The sequence below is a fragment of the Prosopis cineraria genome, unplaced genomic scaffold (genome assembly GCF_029017545.1).
Source record: "Prosopis cineraria cultivar Desert tree isolate PC_DT_omini unplaced genomic scaffold, ASM2901754v1 PC12, whole genome shotgun sequence".
In the NCBI taxonomy this organism is placed as follows: Eukaryota; Viridiplantae; Streptophyta; class Magnoliopsida; order Fabales; family Fabaceae; genus Prosopis; species Prosopis cineraria.
The window spans coordinates 2225764-2248893 of NW_026555343.1; the positions used below are offsets into that span (position 1 = coordinate 2225764).

Sequence of the window (23130 nt, forward strand, 5' to 3'; positions counted from 1 at the left end):
CAACACACCACAGCCAAACAATCACCCATAAAGCATAATTTCAATACCTAAACCCTTGATTCACAAAAACATAAAGAGGAGCTAAATTCACATATAAATCATAATATGCATTCATTTACACCTTTCCCTATTTGCACTAGTATTTTAGTCCTATTTAACTTTACAACCACATTATAAATAGCCCAAGGCACAAAATACATATTCAAATCATTTCAACAATAGTGTAATAAAGATGAATCACATGTAATCTTAGTTGGAAAATAACAATTCAAAATACACATAATTAACTATGAGGCCTAAAAGTAAGATTTACATAGAATCCCATGCCTCCGATTGTTTTTTTGGTCCTAGTCCTAGTCCAATGAGCAAGTTTTGTAATATTGAAGAATGAGGAGTGAATGCAACCATTCAATAACGAAAGTCAATTTAGCCTTTGCAAATGCATATCAATTAATTGTAAATACAATTGGTAATTATAATTCTTTTAGCAATCAGTATATACATATCTTTTAACCTTGACCACAATACTAACAATCATATGGCCAAGTACAAATGAACATCATCACATATAATCAATACTGCATATATAGGGTCACAATAATAATAATAATCATGCGCCCCTATCAAGATGCACCGAAACACAATAATAACAACCATGTGGTCAGAATATAAAATGCGTGATTAATGCCAACCTTATAGTCCCTGATACCTCAAACATGAAACTGATGGTTATGTAGTAGCTATGTTCATAACTTGAACTAATCAAGCCTTTCACCTATAAGAAGCTACTTAGCCAAGTCTAACTCTCTCACTTATGATTTATAATGCCCCCCAATACTAATAACCATGAGGTATCGTACCTCTAATCTAACTTTCTCATAAATCGATTGAGACTAGTTAGATTTAAGTCTTTTAAAAAATAAGTAGGACAGTCCCTAATCAACCATGAGACAATTACTGTCTTCTAATTTCAATAATCAATTTTGAGGCAGACTTTTGATTCCAATGATAAGCCACCACTTCCACATGGGCTTAACAAATCTACTCCTCTTCCTATAGGTGAACTCCTGCTATAAATGACCATGTCATGCACATCAACATATAGTATGCAAATTCATATCATTCCAAGCATGAAAATTTATTTTCATAATAGCATGCTTCTTACTCACAATATAGCATACAATACATATAATCACATTCTCAAACTCCTATTTCATTATGCATAAATAGAGTAAACCCTCATTTCTCACCATTTCGCTAACATAAATTCATACCCATCAAGACTTGCCAAGATTTGCATTAAATAAAATTTATAAGTATCGATAAGTTTCAAATCCTTTTTTTCTTTAACATAATTAACTTATACATAAAAGTATAAACCAAATTTCCTCCGATTATATCAAACTTGTGAGAAATTAAATGTTTACCTCTCAAAACACAAACTTCCAAAGCTCTCCTCAAACTTGAATGGTGCCAAATTTTTTAATCTACAATTTAACCACAAGGATACTCATTAATATCCTCATTCAAATAATTTATAACACTCTATCTCATCCTTTCCAATTCACATAAAAAATATAATATAATCTCCCACTTCTCCTCACACCTATTAAGTTTACTAGATTTCTTTAACTCACATTGTTATTAATGAACCATCAAACTACTATTAATAGCCATTAAACACTCCCAGCCACTATCATTAATGCAAAATTTAGACATTAATGACATACACCAACCAAGAATGTGTAAAACCATTATTATTAGATTTAAATAACCTAAACAACTTTCATTAACTCTATTTAGCTAATGGGTTCGAACTCATAACTTATATGGATTGAAAATCACTTTTTACATTCAAACCCTAAATCAACACTTCAAGAAAATGGAATAGAAAAGGAGAAGAAAGCTTAGTACACTTACCTTACGTGTTCTCTAGTTTCAAAATGCTCCCAACCCTCCAATGTAGCAAGCTCTAGTAGAGAATTTTGATTGCTCTTCATTTTTTGTTTCTTCCCCTTCTAATTTTCAAGTCTAGTCATGCCTAATTTTTGTAAATTTTTGACTACGCATTATGGCACACATAGCAAACATTGCAATGCATGACACAGAGAGGCTCAAGTTCATGAAATGGCACACATGCACCACGACAAAGGTGGCGCACGCCACAGCATGTGGCACAAAGCCTACTTCTCTTTTCTTATCACTCTTTGATGCTCATGTGGCCTGACTTCATTTTAAACTCGAATTTAGAGCTGAAATTATAATCAAACACACTCATTAGACCTCTCTGGTCATATGCATTATTAATTAACTCAATTACTCTACTCTACTTAATTTGATATTAAATTTTTGGGATGTTATATTAGCAACCCCGCAGCAATGATGAGAATGGAGGAGAGAACAAAAACCGCTAATCAAAGAGGATGGAGTAGGAATCTATGGCCAAGCTCAATATTCAATGAAGGATGTCTGGCGGGCAATCGAAGGAAGAGGGCTCCTCTTCCCCTCCTGTCAATGCCATAAATATAGACGATGGTGGCCGGAAGAAAGAAAGGGATTGTGATGGACTTGGTGAGGTAGGTTCTGCAATTTCTTTGCACCATATTCTTTCCATGAGATCGAGAATGTAGAAAGACTACCATCTTCTACGCTTACTTGAAGACCATTAATTTAAAATTTGAAACTAAAAAGTGCATGGGGAAACGGATGGGGTGATAACCATAATGGAGACGACAACGGAAGTTATTACTGGCGAGAAAATCGGAAACATTGATTTCGAAGTTGAAAAATGAAAGAAGAGAGAACGAATGAAAAACAATATAAACATAATGAAACTCACCAATGATAATTCAAAATTTGCCACCTACCAAAAACACCAACGAGTGAGGAGGGAGAATTAAGTTTAAGACGAAGTTAACAGCCCAATGAGAGAAAAAACAAATTGACCAATCAGGACACTTTTCCATGAGATTTGTATATGTAGAGTTGATGATTTGCATTTATTTTACTCATCAGTTTGCTTTAAATAAAGCACTGCATAGAATTATCAATTATGGAGCAATGCAAAGAATCTCAATCATGAATGCTAAATAGGGATGTAGTTAGGGACAGGCTGAGCAGAGCATTTTGATGGAAGGTTGCGCTAGTCTTGCTGGCAACCCTTGTATGGTTCAATCAGAATATGTACATTTGGATTGTATATTCTTATTTTTTAAAAAACAATTTGATAATCAAATTTAGGGAAAATTGGAGAAAAGAATCTAAGAAGCAAATTAATTGAATAAAAGGACCTTACTTGCCGCACATGGAAGAAAATATACAGAATCATGGAAGAAAAAATGAAGATTTTGAATATGGTCTCTCTATTCATCATGGAAGGACAACTCACAACCTTTGATTAAAGCGCAATCAATCACTGGTATCTCTTGATTAATTAATCCACTTTGTGTTGTCTCAAATCCCCCTAACACCTTTAATTAAAACTAGAACATGCTCCCTTCAAATACCAAAAATACAGGTTCATGCTCATCCTATTTTTCATAAACAAAACACCAAAATTGAAAAATAAAACTGAGAATAACAAATAAATCACACCCAAATAAACAAATACCAAAAGAGTACTGCAAAATAGGGTAATTACTCTAAAGTGCTTAAAAATTTATCTTACATAATTTTAGGATTTTTGTTATAATGTTTTATGAAGTTTGTTAGTAATAATTTTTATAATTTTTTCATCAAAATATAAAATAAAAAGAAAATCAAATAATACTCATGTTTTAAGAGCAACTGTAATGTTATCTTGTTAAAAATAAATAAATTTTATGACAATTATATTTTCAAACAACTGTAATGGTTGAAATACTTATACATAAAAGACTATTATAAGATTAAAATAAGAATTTCATTTAGCATTTCAAAACTTTTACAATATGTTAATTTAAGAGGTCAAAAATATAAAGTTCTTATATTTTACTTAAAAATTAAAAAGTTAAGAGACCTTGGTTTCTGCTGATTCCCCTATTTTCAACTGTCACATAGGGTGATCACGAGTGCCATCTCTGAAGATCAGGTTAAGCGCTTCTAATAGAGTCAGTGAACATGAACACGGGGGACAATTGATTTCGCTAGCACACTTTCATTCCAGCATGTATGGCTAAGAGTTCAGCTTCGGTACCGGAGACAAAACCCAACTTTTGTCTGAAAGCCTAGGATTCTTAAGCCTTCAGAATTTCTGATTACACCTCCACATGCTCCAAGACGATTTGGTTTAACAGGCATCCACGTCAATGCGTAAAGTAGATAGATCTTTGTTTATTTTTTGGCCTAAAAAAGTAGATAGATTCAATTATAAGCTTTAAACATGCAGTAAATAAAACTTTTTTTAAGCAGTGCCTTTGTTTAGGAAAGTTGATCAAATTGGTTCACATTTCATTTATTGTCTCTCCTTTTTTTAATAAAAGCATAGCTAGAAAATCATAATAAATACTTTAAACAAAAGACTAATTTTTTCTTACAAATAGGAATAAAACTTCACTTTTAAAATTCTCTTATAAATAAGAGTGGAGGAAGCACATTATAGCATTTCAAATTCATACAAATTATTTACTTACTGCCTAGTACTATAAAGTTAGATATTTAGATATTGTCGAGATTAGTATTCATGATGTTATTTTTTCCATTCATAAAGTTTGAATCGTCAGCCTTATTTCAGGCCCCAAAAAAAAAAAATCGTCAGCCTTATTTAAGGAATATTGAGTTCTTTCCCCTCAATTCAACCATTCTTCGTCTCACTTTATATATTTTAGTCATCAGCGGAAATTTATTCAAATCAATCTAATAAAAAATATCATTAGTAAGACTTAGTTTAGTTTTGAAACCTTAACCAAAACCTGAACCATATCTTTTATGTTTTTAAATATAATCACTTCTTTTTAAATTACAAGATATTTTTATACAAAATCTTACGTACTAATAAATTTTATTATATACACTTGGCAATCTTTTTTTTACAACAAAAATATAAACTTTTAAAAATATTTTTCATTTAATATATTCAAAAAAGATAGGGATGAAATTAAATAAAGGAAAAAGATAATATTATAATAAACCTATTTAATGAAATCTTAATCTTTTTAAAATGTCTTATATTCTAGGATGTCAAAATTTCCTCCAAAAATACTTTATAATTTGGGGCGAAGGAAGTATTATTTATGAATAATATTAGACTATTAATGTTTATTTTTTAAATTTTGACTTCAATTAAAGTCTAGTCTAAACTCAAAATACTTTAATAAAATCTTAGACCAATCAATTTGTAATTTAACATGTTTTCCTCTGTTTTAGATGTTAAACTTAACCAGGACCAGTGGCCAAGATTACTTCATAAATATTTTTTTTGGATAATTTTAGATATAGATAGTACCTTTCTTTGATTTAAAATGAGTTAGTTTTCATTGTAGACATCAAGATAATTTGTAATGAAATTTAACTCATGTTATTTAAAAATGCATATACTCTAGTATTTATTGATAATGAAATTTGAATATTTTCCTTTTGGATATAATATTTAGGAAAAATCATGATGAAGGACCTCTAGAGCATTTTATTTTAAGAAAATGACTAAATGATTCTAAATTCATTCTGCATGATCAATGAACCAAAATATAATTTAATTTTAATATGAAAAGACAAAATTACCTCTCATTTTTTTAAAAAAAGATATCCTCACTACCACCACCCCGATCACTAAACCAAAAAAGAAGATTGACCAAATTTTTTTAATATGGCCAAGGGGGTTTGAACCCACATCCCCTTGGCTATCAGAAAGATTGTTAGCTATTAATTCCTTTCAATTATATAATACAAATATTTATATATATTTTTAACTTTATTTTCACTTTTCATGCTAATACTTATAATAAGCTTAATGGTTATTGTCATTTTATAAATGACTACTTGTTAAATTACTAATGAAACTTATTAGAAGTTTTAGAAAAAATATAACTTTAAGTCCCTGGACTTTACTCACTATTAACTTTTAAAATTTTATGTCATTTCATCACATTTTATTTAGATTTTGGTATATTTTATCTCAATTGTATATATTTTGGTTGTCCAAATTAGAAAAATGTGTATCTTATTTTGGGTTTGCATATTTGGCTTTAGTTTGAAATTTTTGAGCTTAATTTGTGTTTTTTTTAGTTTAAAATTTGATTAAATGCATTTCTATAGTTTTTATTGATGCTTTTGGATGAAGAAATCAAGTACATAAAGAATAAATTTTGTTAATAGCAAAAATAGTGTAAAATTTTCAAAGTCGTGACTTTTGTCGCTGTCAGCAAAACACTTTATTTTATTTATCTAAAAATGCTTGGGTAGGAGGCATATACACTGAGAGCTTGAACTAGAATGAATTCTACTCACTTTAAGACACAATTGGAGCATGGGTGTGCTGGGGTTTAAACATTAGAAGAGCTTGGAGCAAGGGATTGGAGTTTTCAAGACATTTGGAACTCCTTTTCTTTAGTTTTTCTATTTCTCTTCCCTTTGTCTCTTATAATCTTAAATGGTTCCAAGTTTTTTGTATATTTATAGCTTATGGATGATTATGAATAGCTAAATTTTTTGTTTTAGGATTATCTAAAACACTTTTATGGATTAACATTAAATTTCCCATATCTTTTTGTGATTAATGATGCGTGTGTGTGTGTGTTTTTTTTTTTTTACTCTTTTCTTAATACTTTTAAGTGTTTAGCTACCACTTAAATGTTGGATTCACTTGATTGATACTTAAGAGAGCTAGATTGAGTGTAGAACTTAGGTAAAATAGTGCAAAAACTTGAAGTTTACTTATTGAATGGATGGTTATGTTAGCAAGATAGATATACTTACTAGCATTGTATAGCCACATTAGAGTTAGTGTTTAAATTTGAGTTTTATTAATTGTAACAAGAGATTGAGTAATTAATTTAACTAAAGACTTATTCATGACTTGAGAGAACTTATCCAAATATTTTTAAAACTTTAGGTTAGCATTTATTTTTATTAAAAGCATTTAGGAGAGGAGATAATTTTGGTGTTATGAAATGCAATAAGGATAAAAAATCCTAGGTTCCATTTTTTGCTTAAAGTTTGTGAATAAATTACTTTTTTTTAGTATTAATTTAGTTTACAAAATTGACTTTCTCCTATAATTGTGTTTGACTCAACTTGATTGAATTCACTTCATTTTTTGTTTGATTGTTGTTTTTAAACAAATCCTAAAAAAAAAATGATACTTTACTCTCATTGTATTACTTGTTATAAGCCGTGCTATTGTGGAGAGCAACACTCACAGTTTGCTATAGGTCCCTGCACTTTTTTTGTATTTTAGATCCCTATACTTTTATTTTTTTTAATGTTTTAGGTCCCTAAATAAACAAAGTATAAGAACCTTGAAAGGACTTAGAATACCAAACAATGAAAAAGTAGAGACCTAAAATATTGAAAAAAATTTAGGGATCTATAGCAAAACGAGAGCAAAATGTAGAAATCAAAAGTTATATTTTTTTCAAAATTTTAATATGCATTAATTTTTATAAATGTTTACTTGTTTTTATTACTAAAAGTGACAAGTCCCTATTGGTAATTTAATAAATAATTATTTGTGAAATGACAAATGTCATTGCTAACTTTAAAAATTTTTCTTGATCATAAAATGACAAGTCTCATTATTGGCTTTGAAAATTTCTTCTGATAATTTGACAAATAAATTTTAATAAAATAACAAGTTCATATAATCTTTTGATGTGTAAACTTTTGGTAATAAAAATAAATAAATATTTATAAAAATCACTTTAATCTTTAACAAATCTTTATTGTTAATTTAAAAAGTATTATTAGCTTTAAAAAAATTTCTTAATAATTTAACAAGTATATTTTAGTAAAATAATAAATTCATATAAACTTTTAAAAATAATTAATGATTGCACATAAATTTAATATTTTTTTTATGTAAAACAGGTAGTCTCACTTTTAAGTTACAAAAGTAATTCCTCTTAATCATTAAATTATAATCATTTCAGTTCTCTCTATTCAAAAAGTAAATATTAGATTTTGGTAAAAAAAAAAAAGTAACATTAGATAAGCATTATTAATAAAATCTTACTTTTGTTAAATTGTATTATAATTTGAAACAATATAATACTTCTAAAATTATTTCATACTCCCTCCATTAAATTATATAAGATATTTTTAACTAAATTTTATATCTAATAAAGTAGTTTTTTATTTTCAAACTAACACTATCTTTTCATATTTATATTTATTCAATAAGAAGTTTCACCCTAAAATAAATATAAAATAATTTATTTAATAGAATAATTTTTTTTAAAAAAATAATAATTATATTTTAAAAGATTAAAAATATTTAATATTTTCAAACATTTAATTTTTAAAAATATACCTAACATTTTGTTGGGAAGTAATTTTGAAAGGAGAGAGTAATGTATTTTATAATAAATGTTTTATTCTTTCTTTTTTTTTAGATACGACGGAAATAAAAAAATGTTTTATTTAAATTGGTTTATCATCTCCAATGAGTGCGCAACACGGCATAGACGCTGCGGAAGTGCGGAACACAGAGAACGTGCTGGCATTTCGCAATCAGCAAAGCCTGATTCTCCTGTTTCATACCTTCTTCATTATTAGCCAGCACCTAGCAGCCCCTCCGTCACTACGCTACCTCTTCCCCCCATCGCTTCTCATGCTCTCTAGCTTCCCATCCGTCTTCTGATCAGATGGGTCCGTAATCCAACGGTTGATAAATCACCAAAGGATCATGATGAGCCTCAACGGTCGAGTAGAAAAATGGACCTAATGGAGCAGGGAAACCGACAGCGGGAAAAGACAGCTATTCGGTGCGGATAATTGGAACGCGGTTCCCTATAAAATGACACGTGTCACCACTCATTTCTCATGTTCGGAATGTTAGTCAGAAAGTTACGAGAAAAGCTAGTCAGACAACTAAGATTGCATTGTTCTCTTCCACTCCAACAACGCGCCGTGCCATGTTACCGTAACTTGTATTCAAAGCCTTTGTTTTGCTGCATGAAATTCCATCCCCGTCCGTGAATGCTTTGTCTGTTCGCACTACAACTTATCATTATCTCCTAACTACTATTTTCCCTGCTCTGTCTTTTAAAATTTTTTTATCCTTTAATATAAGAAATTATTAACATATTTTTTAATAAATAAATTATTATACTCTTATTAAATTAAAAATAAAAAATATAAATACTTTTATTAATTTATTTTAAAAAAAGAGAATATTTTTTATTTACACTAATTAAGGATAAAATTAAAATATTAATATAATTTTAATTAGATAATTAATTTTTATTAATTTACGTAATTTGATTAACAATATTTTATATATAATGACGAAAAAAATATCTACTAAATACTAAATCAAACTCATGGGTTGGAGATAAATATAGGATTAAGGTGCCAAAATATCTGCAACTTTTTTTCTTCAAAAACTTGCGATATTCTTGAGTCCAAAACAGTGATTGAATACTTATTAACATTATTAAAAAGAAATTAACCTTTTACAATCCGTTAAAATATATATTTTGAGTATTATATAATATAATGACATGTCAATTATTCTATAATATACATCCTTGATCTTGTATACTTAACTAAAATGTCTTATCATATACTTAAAGCGCTAATTTTTATGAAAAAAAAATTGAATTAAGGTAAATGAATTTTTTTCACAATTTAAATTTACACTCTTTATATATATATAAAAAATATTTTACTGGTTCAAACTCTGAAAAACTTGCCTCTTAGTTCAATTTTACTTTGAGTAACGTTGCGACAGTTTTCGTCTTTCAAGGGATTCAGTTTGCTACCGTCAAGTCATATTTGACTAAACTAACTTCAGTTAATAAAATAACAGTTTTTTTAAACAAATTGTGGTGGTTTATAATTATCCTTATAATTGAGACAGAGTTAAATCACCCAGAGAAACCAGGCAAAAACTAGTTGTTAAAAAAAATGAAATACGCTATTTTAAATATTTAATTAATTTTGACTCAAACGGTTTGGATTTTATTTTTTATTTTAATTTTTTTCATAATAGAAAGTTAGTGAGAAATTTTAAAAAATACAATTTAAATAATTTAAATTAAATACTGAAGATCTAAATGTTGATTTAAAAAATATAACATGGTGTATGACTTGTCTCGAGACAACATTAATTCCAAATGGAACAGGCAAAAACCGTCAAATCCAATGAACGATGCAAACCATATCGTTGAACTTGGTTTACAGAGCAGGGTTTGTTGAATAGGTTCTAATTAAGTATATATCTTGCCTTTCAAGTCATTTCATAGATAATTAACATATTCATTACTCAAAGGGGCAAGTCCAACTGGGTGCTCACTGCAAAAATTGAATTAGTGAATAGCTTAGCCTTACTTAACTAACAAAATTGTTGCTTTTTGGACTGCAAGGAAGTCTGGAAGGGTGTCCATGTCAAGAATTCATTTTTTTTTTTTAAAGAGCAAGTCTAGCTTCAAAATATTGTAAAAAATATCGCAGACAAGCTTTTTATACAGTAATAATAATAATAAAAATAATAATAATAATAATAGTTGTAGTAATAGTAATAGTAGTAATAATAATGATAACTATCATATGATTAAATATTGAAATGATTTTACTAATATTTAAATTTTTACTATTTTCAAGGAAATTCATAGCAAAAGTGTGTAAAATAATCCCTATAATTATACATAACTCTACTTCATACCAACGCAATTTTTTAAATCATATGAATAATAATTAGTTAATTTTGATCCCCGTCTTAAAATAGGATCTTGAGTCTTGTGAATTAAAAAGAAAAAAAAAAAGATCTTTACCATTATATGACCTAGCTACTTGATGCAAAGAATTAGGTTCAGGTTCAAGTTCAATGTATTATGAACGTAAAGAGTTCCTATTTCCTAATGACATGAATAAACTTTAAAATCATATGAAAACGATTTCAAATAAACTTTAAAATAAAGGGTATCATCAATCAAATATCAATCAAATATAAAATTTATGTTATGTTCATGAATCATGAGCCATCAGCCCATATAACATTCATAGGTTATAAATGATGTAATTTATTTCCGAACCTCCGTATAAGAATAGACTAAGTACATTACTAACTAATTTTTATCATAAACATAAAATAAAAAACTGAGTAAAGGTAAAACGATAGGGAATCTTATTTCTCGATTGAGCAATCAATAAACCAATGGCCAAGGAATTAACCGGGGGCAAAAACGTCATTATGAATAAAATCATTTTCACGATGAGAGAAGGTGGTGCATATATAACCGGACTAGCAATCCGAGATCGAAGAATGGCGCATTGCCTGGTCTGTTGTTCGCCTTTGATTTCGGAGTGTCTCCTTCTCACCTTCTCAAACCAACACAGCCATTCAAACAGGCGAACCCTCCCTCCAACCTTCAACGACACCTCTCCAATCCCCACATTTTCTCTCGCCCACCACCAAAATTGAACATAACTCTTGGGACTCCTTCTTCCGACGAAATTTCAATCTTTTTTAAAGGTTTTTCAGAATTTGATTGCCATTTATAGATAATTTTCCGGCACCGGCGATGTCGTCTGGCGGTCCTACGGGCTCCTGCAACACCAGCCCAAGGATGTCGGGGCCTACCACCACTAGACGACGCGTCGCAGACAATATGGACGCCGAGAAACAGACTGCCTTTTCAGATTTCTGTGAGGTCGAACAAGACGACACCAACGGCTCTAATGCTTCTGTTTCTGCTTCTTCTGCTGGGTCCCACCACCATCATAACAACCACCTTCACCCCGTGATTCGGTTTCTCCTGCTTCGCATGCGGATACTCTTCTTTGTGTCCGATTCGTTCGTCCTTCGCATTGAACACTTTTTCCTCTGGCTTGCCACGGTGATTCAGTCGATGAGATCCGGCAAGAACAGGGGTCGTAAGATTCTAGGGATTTTTATGTTCTTGATAGTTATACCTCTTATCGTGAAGGTATCGTTGATTGGTGGTCTCATGGAGGTTAAAGGGAGGAGTATAGGGCATGGTCATTTGATCTTGCAGAGGTTCAAAGAGGACTGGGTATCGGCGCAGAGAGTTCTCACCGAGGCCCAGACGGAGCCCTCCATGCCCAAGCGAGTTCTTGAGAGGGTATCTGTAAGTTAACATTTCTCATCGCTTTAATCAGTGTGTTGTTATTAAGAATCTATCGCTTTCATCTGAAAGGAAATAAAGTTCCATACAGATCCTGTGTCTCCTCATAAAACTCTCTAACTTTTAGGTGTAATTAACTTTGGTTTTTTGGTAATTTATTGAAAGTTAAATCTTTAGAAATAATAAGCTTATTATGAACGGCCTTTTTGACGAGTCACTTGATGAAAAAGAATTGAGATGCAGGATTTTGTTACTTTGGAGGGCTAAATAACTATCGGAAACAGAAGCATCAACCTCTTTCTTGTTTTTTTGTTTTTTGTTTTTAATTGTTTTTTGCTTTGGGGTGACCCCGTATAATTCACGGAAATGTAAAAAAGGTAAATTTTAGTGATGGAGCTCAACTTTTCGAATTGCTTCTTTTTCTTTTTTGTTTTTATATGCATATCAATTCAACTTTCGTTTGATTTTTCTTCCAGTGGTGGGGTCAGACTTTGGATATTTAATCAAGCTGTTTCATTCGTAATTTCTGCTTTTTGGGGTGCGAGTTTTGGTCTTGGTTTTAAACGCTGATGATGCTTTGCTGTAGCATTCTAAGCAAAATTGGTAATATTAATTTTGCCTTCACACTTCGTTGACTCAAAGGCTGACGGCAAAAATGCCCCTTGAATATTAGGCACTGGCAAAGGTGGCGCTGACCAAACACTAACATGGATTTCAATTTTTCCTTTTCATTCTCTCATATGGCAGCTCGTGCATGTTGATTTGATTGATAATATTTGGATGCTTTTTAATTTCTTGAGTTGTAATGTTTTTCTTGGTAATATCGCTGCTCCTGTGAGAACATGACGGTGGCATAATTATTATTTCTTTTACTTTTTTCTGTTCTTTCAATAGACTCCCGAGATATGGATGAAACCCAATAGCGACAACTATTATAAATGCATTTCACGATCCGGGAATAGAACCGGTTTGTACTAATACTCTTGATTTTTGTCAAGCATCGCTGCGCTAAATTCTAAATGAAGGCTTTGCTGACTTGTCTTTCCACTTTTCTGTCTTTCAGAGACACAAACAAATGGCTATCTTCTTGTTCATGCTAATGGCGGGTTGAATCAAATGAGAACAGGAGTAAGCTTCCCTTATGTTTCAACAGTTTTTTCCTAAATGGTATTTTCTCGTCTAACTCTTGGAAGCTTTCACTGGCTTTGCAGATATGCGATATGGTTGCAGTGGCAAAGATAATGAATGCCACCCTTGTCCTTCCATCTCTCGATCATGATTCCTTTTGGACTGATCCAAGGTCAAAGTTTCATTTAATAAAAGTGGTTCTTGCAAGTAAACTTCTCATATTGTCATTTCCTCCAACACGTAACGCGCCTAATATTTTTCAGTGGCTTTAAAGATATATTTGACTGGAAGCACTTCATCCAAGTCTTAAAACCTGACGTTGAGATAGTTGAGTATCTGCCAGTCAAATATGCAACTATAAAACCTCTCGTGAAGGCTCCTATTTCTTGGTCAAAGGTGTGAAATCCAGTTTGAATGCTTAACTAGATTCAAACAATCATCTTAGTGGTGTAGTGTCCTTAATCACAGATGTTTCATTTGCAGGCTAGTTACTACAGAGGTGAGATTCTCCCATCATTAAAGCGACATAAGGTCATTCAATTTACACACACAGATTCCCGAATAGTCAACAATGGCCTTGCTTCCTCTCTTCAGAAGCTCCGATGCCGTGCCAACTATGAAGCTCTAAGGTACATCCCAGACATTGAGGAGCTTGGGAGGACTTTGGTTGATAGGCTAAGAAACTATGATGAACCATATATTGCCCTTCATTTAAGGTATTTTAGATTATAATAGTCCTTTCTCGTTACTTATTACACCTGTGATACATTAAACTTAAGTTTTCTTTTCTTCCTTATTTTATATTCAAAATAGATACGAGAAAGATATGCTAGCTTTTACTGGCTGCAGTCACAACCTTACTGCCGAGGAGGCTGAGGAACTTAGAATAATGAGGTACGGAGTCCAGCATTGGAAGGAAAAAGACATTGATGCTGTTCAACGACGACTAGAGGGTGGTTGCCCTATGTCCCCTAGAGAGGCAGCTATCTTTCTCAAGGCCATGGGTTACCCTTCCACTACAACAATCTACATCGTTGCAGGGCCTATATATGGTCGCAATAGCTTGTCTGACTTGACTGCAGAGTATCCTAATGTCTTCACTCATTCCACCCTTGCAACTGAAGAAGAGTTAGAGCCTTTCAAGCCATATCAGAACCGCCTTGCTGCCTTGGATTACATTGTGGCGCTGGAGAGTGATGTCTTTGTTTACACTTACGATGGAAATATGGCCAAGGCTGTGCAGGGCCATAGGATGTTTGAAGGATTCAGGAAAACAATTAATCCTGACAGGTAAACATCAATCAGATGCCATTATCATTTTTGTTTGGGTAAATTACAGTTTAGTTTTCCATGCTTTGGTCCAAAATCATATTACACCAGGTGCTTCAATCCAGTATCACTTCACCATGATGGATGTTCCATCTAAAAATTGAATCGAAATAATCGTGTCAACATTTAAATGAAAAAAAGTTGTGTTGAAAGTCTGTAGCACTTACATTGTTTATCATTCTAAGATTCACGCGATAGGGGAACAATTATTTTGAGCCAAACCACGAGATGAACTTTGATTTATCATTTTCTTTTCTTTCCAAGTTTTGGTTGGCATGGTGTGGTTGAGATGCACTGATTCCCCCCCCCCTCCCTAAATCTATTTCAGAATGAATTTTGTTAGATTGATTGACCAGCTTGATGAGGGTACCATGTCTTGGGAAGATTTTTCTTCCAAGGTTAAAAGTCTGCATTCGAATCGGCTGGGTGCGCCTTATCTTCGGCAGGCAGGTGAGTCACCTAGGATGGAGGAAAATTTTTATGCCAACCCCTTTCCTGGTTGTGTCTGTAACAAATCTCAGGAATTCATCACAAGCCTGAAACTTGACCAGAGACTGAATCTAGCTGCTGAGTCACAAAGATAGTATTTTTTCCGCTATGACTATCCCATGCACCTTTGTTCATGATAGATTATGAATTTATGATGTCACTGCCTAAGAGGCACATTCGGGTTGTGGTGGAAAACGTACTTCATTTCACAGCCTGGTTGATGGTAGGCTGCTGTGAATGATCAAGGAGCTTTTCGGGTTTTCATGCCACTAAAAGAGGAGTTTCTGTTTAGGCAAATTCCGTGAGAAGGTCAAAAGGAGGCCAAACAATGTAGGAAGTAAAGGCCAGTCGCGAGTTAGTTTATAGTGTGAGATTGATTGAGAATTTGAGATTGGAGAGTATATATCCCCATTGGTCTGAGAGTTATACCATTCGTTCGTTCATTCGTTGATTCTTGCTTTGACCATAAGTTGCTCACAGAGAGAGCATCATCTGATTTTTGAATGTAACATTTGATACAGTCCGGAGTAGAAGTTTAGCTTCACACGTTGACGTAGATGTATTGTTAATAATATATTCTGTTATTTGGTGTTGCCACTGTACAATTATTATTCCTTCATGTACTGAAAAGGTTGTGATTTTGAAAAATTCAAAAGAGTTCAGAGATGCTTTTGGTTAATTTTTAAAGCAAATACAATGCAAGCTTCTTTGAAAAAATTATTTGCATTTTGGCCCTGCAAATACTATGCGAGTTTTTTCTAATGAAAATGTGATCCATTACTCAAAAAAATACAAAGTCCAGAGTAGAAGCTAAATCAACAGCTTCTTATCATCCGGATAAACTGTAATTTTATGGAAACAATTTAGTCATGGGTCAAAATCTTTTAATTTTTTAACATTATCAGTAGGAATCTGAGGTATATGATATATCATAGAATTTTCAAGGGACATTGTTATAATAGAAAAATTGGCTATAAATTTAAAAAGAATTAACTGCAAGAAGTTACTTCATTATAAATAAGAGGTTCTTGGGCTCTGATGAATGCTTATTATTCTTGTTCAATAATAGTAGTTCTCAGACATGGAAGGATAATCTTATTTTGCCAATGAACCAACTTTCTCATAGCGTAAAATCAATGTATCAATCAAATAACATTATTAGTAAAATAGAAGCTATATATTATTCACAAGTTCTAAAAAAATGGTTGATTTTTTATATTTTGCACAACATAGTGGAAAATAATGATTATAACTTCGGACTCTGAAATTTAAAATAACATATCTTTCTCACATGAGTGATAATAATTATACATCTTGGCATATTTTTTCAGGTCAAGTATTTTTTCTCAGTTTTTTTTTTTGTCTTAATATGTTTAGGTGGAGATAAAATAGGGTCTATTTTGTACATTACATAAACAAGTCAAACTATTGCACCATCAGACTAGTGACTACTCAAACCTTATTTTTCAAGGCTTCAAATCTTACCTTCCATAATTAGATTTCTAGGAGGCTTGTCACCTACTTTAATTAAGGTAACAAAAATGTGATTAAAAAAACAGCTATTTGTCCTTATATAATAAAATATAACAAATGCCTCAAATTAAACTCTGTTGAAGGATTTGACCACAGAGAATTAGAGATGTACTTTTGCAATATTCCCACGCAGTCATAACATCCGACGGATACCCAACAGGTACGTTGGCAGAGTCATTCTATACCGTTCGATCCTGGCGCTGACGACTGCCAAGCAAACTGTGCAGTCCAAATGGTGGAGGGGGTTTCGATATTCCTAAGATGTTCTTCTCGAAATTTCTAAACTTCACGGCGGGGTTTTCTGTTTGTACACCTCATCATTAGTTGCCGGAACTGGAGTTTGCCGTTTCTGAACTGTTTCGTTTTTGGGTTCATCATTTTCACAGGTGAGAACGAAAGTCTCCTCGTTCTGATCATTTGAATCTCTGCTTTGAGCCACCCTTCGGTGATCTCATCCTTGGGGTTGTAAAATCTTTAATTATATGTTTTTTTTTTTGTTGATTTTACTAGATATGAGTTTGAACATGGGGCTTTGTTGCTTATGATCCATTCTATTGTATGTTGGTAGTTATGGTAAATTTGTATAAATTTGTGTTCCTGGGGTTTTAAGTTGATAACGTCAATAATAGATTTGTTTCGGATGAAAGGATTCCCAAGTTGTTCTTGCTGACCAAACTGACTGCAAATTACTTCCGATTTTTTTTTTTTTAAAAGCTCTCGATCTTTGCCTACAATGAATAAGCGCGAGAAATGAACTGTGCAAAATTAGGATGCCAATATTGAAGTATACCTAGATTTCCTTTTGGATACCTGAATTCCACGCCTTCCCGACTCTGAAGCACCTATGATAACACTTCAAATCAAATTACATTTGAAGTTTAAACTCTTTATATCTTGTGGCCATGTGATCGTTGCCTCTTTTCTTATCTATTTTGTTATGGCTATTACTCACAATGTATCTCAGAACACGAGTATACTGTATAGACATATATGACATGAGATTTGTAACACCTGAGGGGCTTGAAAGATTGTTGAGAAACAGGATCTAGCCACAACCATAGGGATATGACATTAACTATCAAGAAGATCTTTTTGTTTCAATTTTCTTTGGGTTCCCCGTTGGTTGAGCCTTAGCATTAAACATTGATGCATCTTGAACCAGTTGGATTCTTAGTTGACCCCACCAATGTTTGGTAGCTCCATGGTCAAATTCTTTCTCACTCTCTTCCCTTCATCATCCTTTGTTTTTCCACTAGTAAACATATGTTTGCCATTCTTCAAAGTTGGTAAAGTGTGTATCTATGTTGATCGTAAAGAATTATTTGGCTGTTGATATTGTGCAGAAAATGGGTTTCTGGACCTTGTTAGAAGGGTTTCTGCTCTTTGCAAATGCATTGGCAATACTGAACGAAGATCGTTTTCTTGCTCCCAGAGGATGGACAATAGCAGAAGTAACTGGGCCCAGGAGGAATACTCTCAAGGGGCAGATTGTAGGGCTCATACATGCATGCCAATTCTTGAGACTTCCCCTTATACTGTTGAATATCATCACCATAATTGTGAAGCTCTTCACTGGTTGAGTTGGAGAGACTGAATGAAAATCTATGTTCACTTTATGAACTTATAAGCTATACCAGCATCATCAATCGTGTATTGTTATTTTCTGTTCCCACCTGCAGCTGCATGTCGTTGCTTTTACGGTTGCTTGGAAATGGAATGTGAGGGAATTTTAATTTCTGGAGCCTCTGGAAACTATGTATAGATGTAACAAATTGAGAAAATGTAAAATTTATTTTCTATCTATGTTGCGAATTATACAAAGATGATTTTTTTTCTCGATATGTCAAGCTTAAATGTTTGATAGGTATGCCAGGGCCTAGGGAGATGAATGATCAAGATGCTCGTATATCGATCTCAAAAGGGAAAAGTACCATTTACCTTTTTGAAATCTAGTTATAACTTTAAATTTAACATATAATCAAGGAATAATAAAACTTTTAATATTTTAAGATTGTTTTAGTTATCGATTTAATTTTTCAAATTTAATTTTTATTAATTTAGCTTAAATTAATTATCAATTTAATATACTGTGTTAAGTATATTGATAAATTATCATGTATGTATAGTTAAATAATAATAAATTATCTTTTAAATTAATTTGATTTTTATCAATTTAGTTTTCAGTGTTAAAATTTTTTCCTTCTGTTAAATTTAAATTTCAGGAATTAAAAATTTTATTATCCTATTAATCAAACACATTTCTAAAAGGAGGATAGAACACTCCTCGTGTGCTGGTAGAAAGAACACTTCTCATGTCATGAGATTAATGTCATTTTTGAAAGTTTAGGAAAGAACAAAATGAAATCAATAGTGATGGAATGAAAATTATTGTTATTTTTGAAAGTTTAGGAAAGAATAAAATGAGATCACTCGTAATGGAATGAAAATTATTGTTTCGAGAGATTTTAATAGTTGGATTTCCATGAAAATTAATTAGAAGAAATTGGCTTAATGACTGTGAAAAATATATTAACAAAAAATTATTGAAGAAGTTTTTGAAAATTGTGAAATGTGGTTTATTTACAATTAATTGGGGTGTGATGTTCCCCTTTTATTCCCAAAACAAATAAAAAAAACTTGTACAAAAGAATAGTAAAATTCTAGTAATTGAATGATTATAACTGTGACCCATTAACAACTATATGCCACTTCAATATTTGAACACTTTTGAGTATTTCATTATTAGTTTAGTGGGCATAATATATTTTAGATTTGAGAATGAGAATATTCAGATTTGAGGAGAAATGATCTTTTGTAATTTCAATTTAACTTGAATATTAATCCAGCCACATTGCAAAATATTTGAAATGTTAGGTTATTATTTTTGTTCAATCCTATGTGTAAAAATTCCAATTAATCATAGAGATTTTTTTATGAAAGAAAAAAAAAAGAAAGTATTTTTTTTTCACTCAAGGTATTACCGCAGTCGACAACCATAAGGCTAATCTCTCGAGGAATTTGAGTGCTATTTAAAGGGTTATCCTCTCTCAACTAATATCTTTTTATACACACCTCCAAAAATTAAACCCTAAAATAATATTTAAGGAGTCCAAGCTACTATCATCTATGTTACATTTGCTACCAACTGCTACCTCTATGAGTTGAGTGATCGCTCTGGCAAGTGTACGAGATCACAGTAATAAATTACCCAGAGCATTTTAGGTGTCGAACCCACGAGGAAGTTAAACTTTTACTAATTTAAATAATTAATAGTTTAAGAAAAATAGATAAAATGGATAAATTTGATAAAAATATAAGGAATAAAATTAAATCAAGAAAATAATGATGATAAAAACACAATCACTTGAAGCATTGGGATTTAGGATTCACCCTATAGGTTGCTAGTTTCTACCTTTTGAGTTGACTCGAATCAATTATAGTGACAACTATTCCTAAGGTGTCCTAATATTCTCTGAATTATTAGTTCTTTTTTAATTAGTCTTGAATTCATTTTCGCGATACCCAAACAACTAATTAAACTGTGAATCTATAGTTTAAGTCACCATAAATTTGTAGAACTATCCCTAACCTAGTTATTTATGTTTATTTCTCTAGATCTAGGTTCTCTCTTCACCTCCCAATCTATCAAGATTATCCATAGATTTGATTAAATGGTGGCCAGTCATTAAATTAATATGAAGAACAAAAGAAATAAATATAATTGAGAAAAAGCAAAAATATTCATAAATATAAATGCAAATAGTCAAAATAAAGGAAATAGAAAAATAGCTCCACAATTGGGCTAATCCTTATCCCAACTGGGTAATTTAAAAACATATAATAAAATCAAATAAAATCATTCTAAAATCCCCAATCATGAAAAATGATCACAGAGAAAATTAAGGAGTAGAAAAGAAATAATTATAATTTGTGAAACTCCTCAATAATCTCACTTTTAACCTTCAGAATGCTTTCACAAGCTCCAAATATCTCAAAGAGAATTTTTAAGGTACTTAAATAAGTGATTGGATGCCTTCTCTCTTGATAAAGGGAGTATTTATAGTTAAAGTAGAGGCTCTTTCTTTTGTTCCTTGTCGATGTGAGACTCTAATATATATATATATATATATTTTTTTTTTCTTTTATTTTATTTGGTTTATTCTTTTTCTCTACAAAATATAAAGATAAAAAGATATGAGTAAATTTTATATTAAAATTTCTTTTTATCTTATAATTAAGTGATGAGGGAAAAATATATAAATATCAATTAAATAGATATGAAATCTTAATAAATATAATCAAATTCAAACTAAAATTTACACCTATTTAATTATAAAATATGCACTTATTAAATTCCCCCACACTTAGCTTGTTGCTTGTTCTCAAGCAAATACTTCAGCGTTTAGCCTTATTCTTTAAATAAGTATATCAAATACAGGAACTTTACTCAAAGTACTAGTAAAACTTAATTGTATAACCAACCTACAGAGCTTCAATGTGAGAGAGAAAGCTAATAATTATACTAGTACCACCACAAGGAGTGAATTAAATTCTGATTGAGCACTTATCTGTAAAATAAATTTGTCTATACCCTTAGACTTTACCTATTTCCTTTTTTGAGTTGGTGCAACAGGGTCACCATCCTTAACTATTCATGAATTGCCTTTCTTTTTAAATACTTCTTAGGTCCTTTTGACGTGAACCCTCATATTGATGATATAAGGGTCCAGTTACTCAAACTTCAAGAACTTTATTGGCACACTCTTGATACTTACTAAGCTGTTTGACGCGAAGGCCAACATTGGTGATGAAGGTCCCCGATTACTAGGCCTAGTTGGCATCAGTGGAGTGGGTACTCAGCAATTTTTTTCTCTCTCTTTTTTTTATAGGATCATTCCCCCTTTTAATTACTTTGCAAGGTGTTAGCTTTCTAGGCATAGATATAAATAATTAGGATAGATAATTCATGCATTAAATATATTTTTGATAAACTCCTATGGGATATTAACAGTTTTAAATTCTTTTTTCAAACACATAGTTACCCTCAGTAGTTATATAACTAAATAAAATAGTACAAAAGAGCAAAAAGTTGTAAAAAAATTCAAAAAATTTCAAAATTAAGGCTGATTATAGCATGTAAATTGCTAAGGAAATTATAACAGCATAAGCAATAAAAAATTATCATAATATTCCCTTCCCCACACTTAAATTTCACATTATCCACAATGTTTGCAAAAAAGGAAAAAGATATAGGAACTGAAACTCTGCTGATTTAATTTTTTATATATAACTTTAATAACCTTTAAGAAGCTCCCTTTTAAGCATTGTAATCCTGTAATTCATCTTAGAGGGAGTTTTAGTGATCAAATAAAATTTTATGGGGATAACAGACAGTAAAAAGAAATTAAAATAACAAAAAAAAGGAAATAAAAATAAAATTGGGTTGCCTCCCAATAAGCACTACATTTAATGTCTATAACTAGACATTGCTGTGAAAATCAAGAGATTCCTTTTGAGTATGGTAGAAATTATTGTCCTCCTAAATCAGAAGACACCTTCTTATTCCAACTAATATTTATCTTCTCCTTGGAGAGGGTTCTTGTTAATGAGTAAGGGACTTTCCAATTTGATTTCAATATATGAGTGATAGAGCTTTTGTGAGGACTAGTGAGCAGATTTTTAGGTTGCCTTTATAGCTCCCTCCCTTCTCCATTGCTAATTTCCTCCTCTTTATTTTCTAAAGTATGTAAGGGAGGATCTTTTGGGTATTTCTCCTCTTCCTGTGTCACTTGTATGCTACATAAATTTAAATATCTCTTTTTCCTCACCTACTTTGAATATTAATTCTCCCTTAGGCACATTAATTAAGGCACCTCTAGTGGCTAAAAATGATCTTCCTAATATAAGTGAGACATTTCAATTATCTTCAATGTCTAAAATAATAAAGTCTGCAGGAATATAAAGTTTACCGACTTTCACTATGACATCCTCAACTACACCATATGAATATTTGAGTGATCTATCTGCGAGTTGAAGAGTCACATTGATCGGTTTGATATTTATTATACCAAGTTTCTTGCATAGAGAATAAGGCATTAAGTTAACACTAGCACCCAAATCACATAAACAATTTTCAATAATATTACAACCGATATCACAAGGAGTAGTGAAACTCCCTGGATCCGTCAATTTGGGTGGTAGCTTTTTTTGTAGAATCGTATTACACTCTTCTATAAGTGTAACCGTGGCATATTCTTCTAACTTTTTCTTGTTTGAGACCAGATCCTTGATATATTTGGCATAAGCAAAGATCTTTGCCAATGCCTCTATAAAGGGAATATTAATTTGAATTTTTTTTGAACATCTCAAGGAATTTTTGGAAGCCTAAATTTGAATCTTTTTGTGGAAGGCACTCGGGGTATGGAATGGG

General features: G+C 31.5%; 2 protein-coding genes across 3 annotated transcripts; both read left to right on the plus strand.

Moving 5' to 3' along the window:
• The first annotated feature begins 11408 nt into the window (after window positions 1-11408).
• LOC129288483 (O-fucosyltransferase 19) lies at window positions 11409-15778 on the plus strand. 2 transcript variants are annotated; one of them, XM_054925078.1, is made up of 8 exons: window positions 11409-12224; window positions 13116-13188; window positions 13285-13349; window positions 13433-13521; window positions 13613-13745; window positions 13833-14065; window positions 14163-14639; window positions 15007-15778. In XM_054925078.1, the coding sequence occupies exons 1-8, from the start codon at window positions 11658-11660 to the stop codon at window positions 15260-15262; spliced, it is 1893 nt and encodes a 630-aa protein (XP_054781053.1). In that variant the 5' UTR covers window positions 11409-11657; the 3' UTR covers window positions 15263-15778. The 2 variants fall into 2 exon arrangements, with proteins under 2 accessions (XP_054781053.1, XP_054781054.1); XM_054925079.1 differs by having other exon boundaries at window positions 14199-14639.
• A 1081-nt stretch (window positions 15779-16859) lies between these two features.
• On the plus strand, window positions 16860-18499 carry LOC129288484 (protein transport protein yos1). The gene is made up of 2 exons (XM_054925080.1): window positions 16860-17086; window positions 18044-18499. The coding sequence occupies exon 2, from the start codon at window positions 18047-18049 to the stop codon at window positions 18278-18280; it is 234 nt and encodes a 77-aa protein (XP_054781055.1). The 5' UTR covers window positions 16860-17086; window positions 18044-18046; the 3' UTR covers window positions 18281-18499.
• Window positions 18500-23130: the final 4631 nt, after the last annotated feature.

Bases quoted from the DNA above. Each gene is read 5' to 3' on its own strand.
- LOC129288484 (XM_054925080.1), top strand. From the start codon at position 18,047: ATGGGTTTCTGGACCTTGTTAGAAGGGTTTCTGCTCTTTGCAAATGCA.
- LOC129288483 (XM_054925078.1), top strand. From the start codon at position 11,658: ATGTCGTCTGGCGGTCCTACGGGCTCCTGCAACACCAGCCCAAGGATG. The intron at 13,350-13,432 runs GTAAGCTTCCCT...CTGGCTTTGCAG, and splicing joins TGAATCAAATGAGAACAGGA to ATATGCGATATGGTTGCAGT. The intron at 14,640-15,006 runs GTAAACATCAAT...AATCTATTTCAG, and splicing joins AAAACAATTAATCCTGACAG to AATGAATTTTGTTAGATTGA.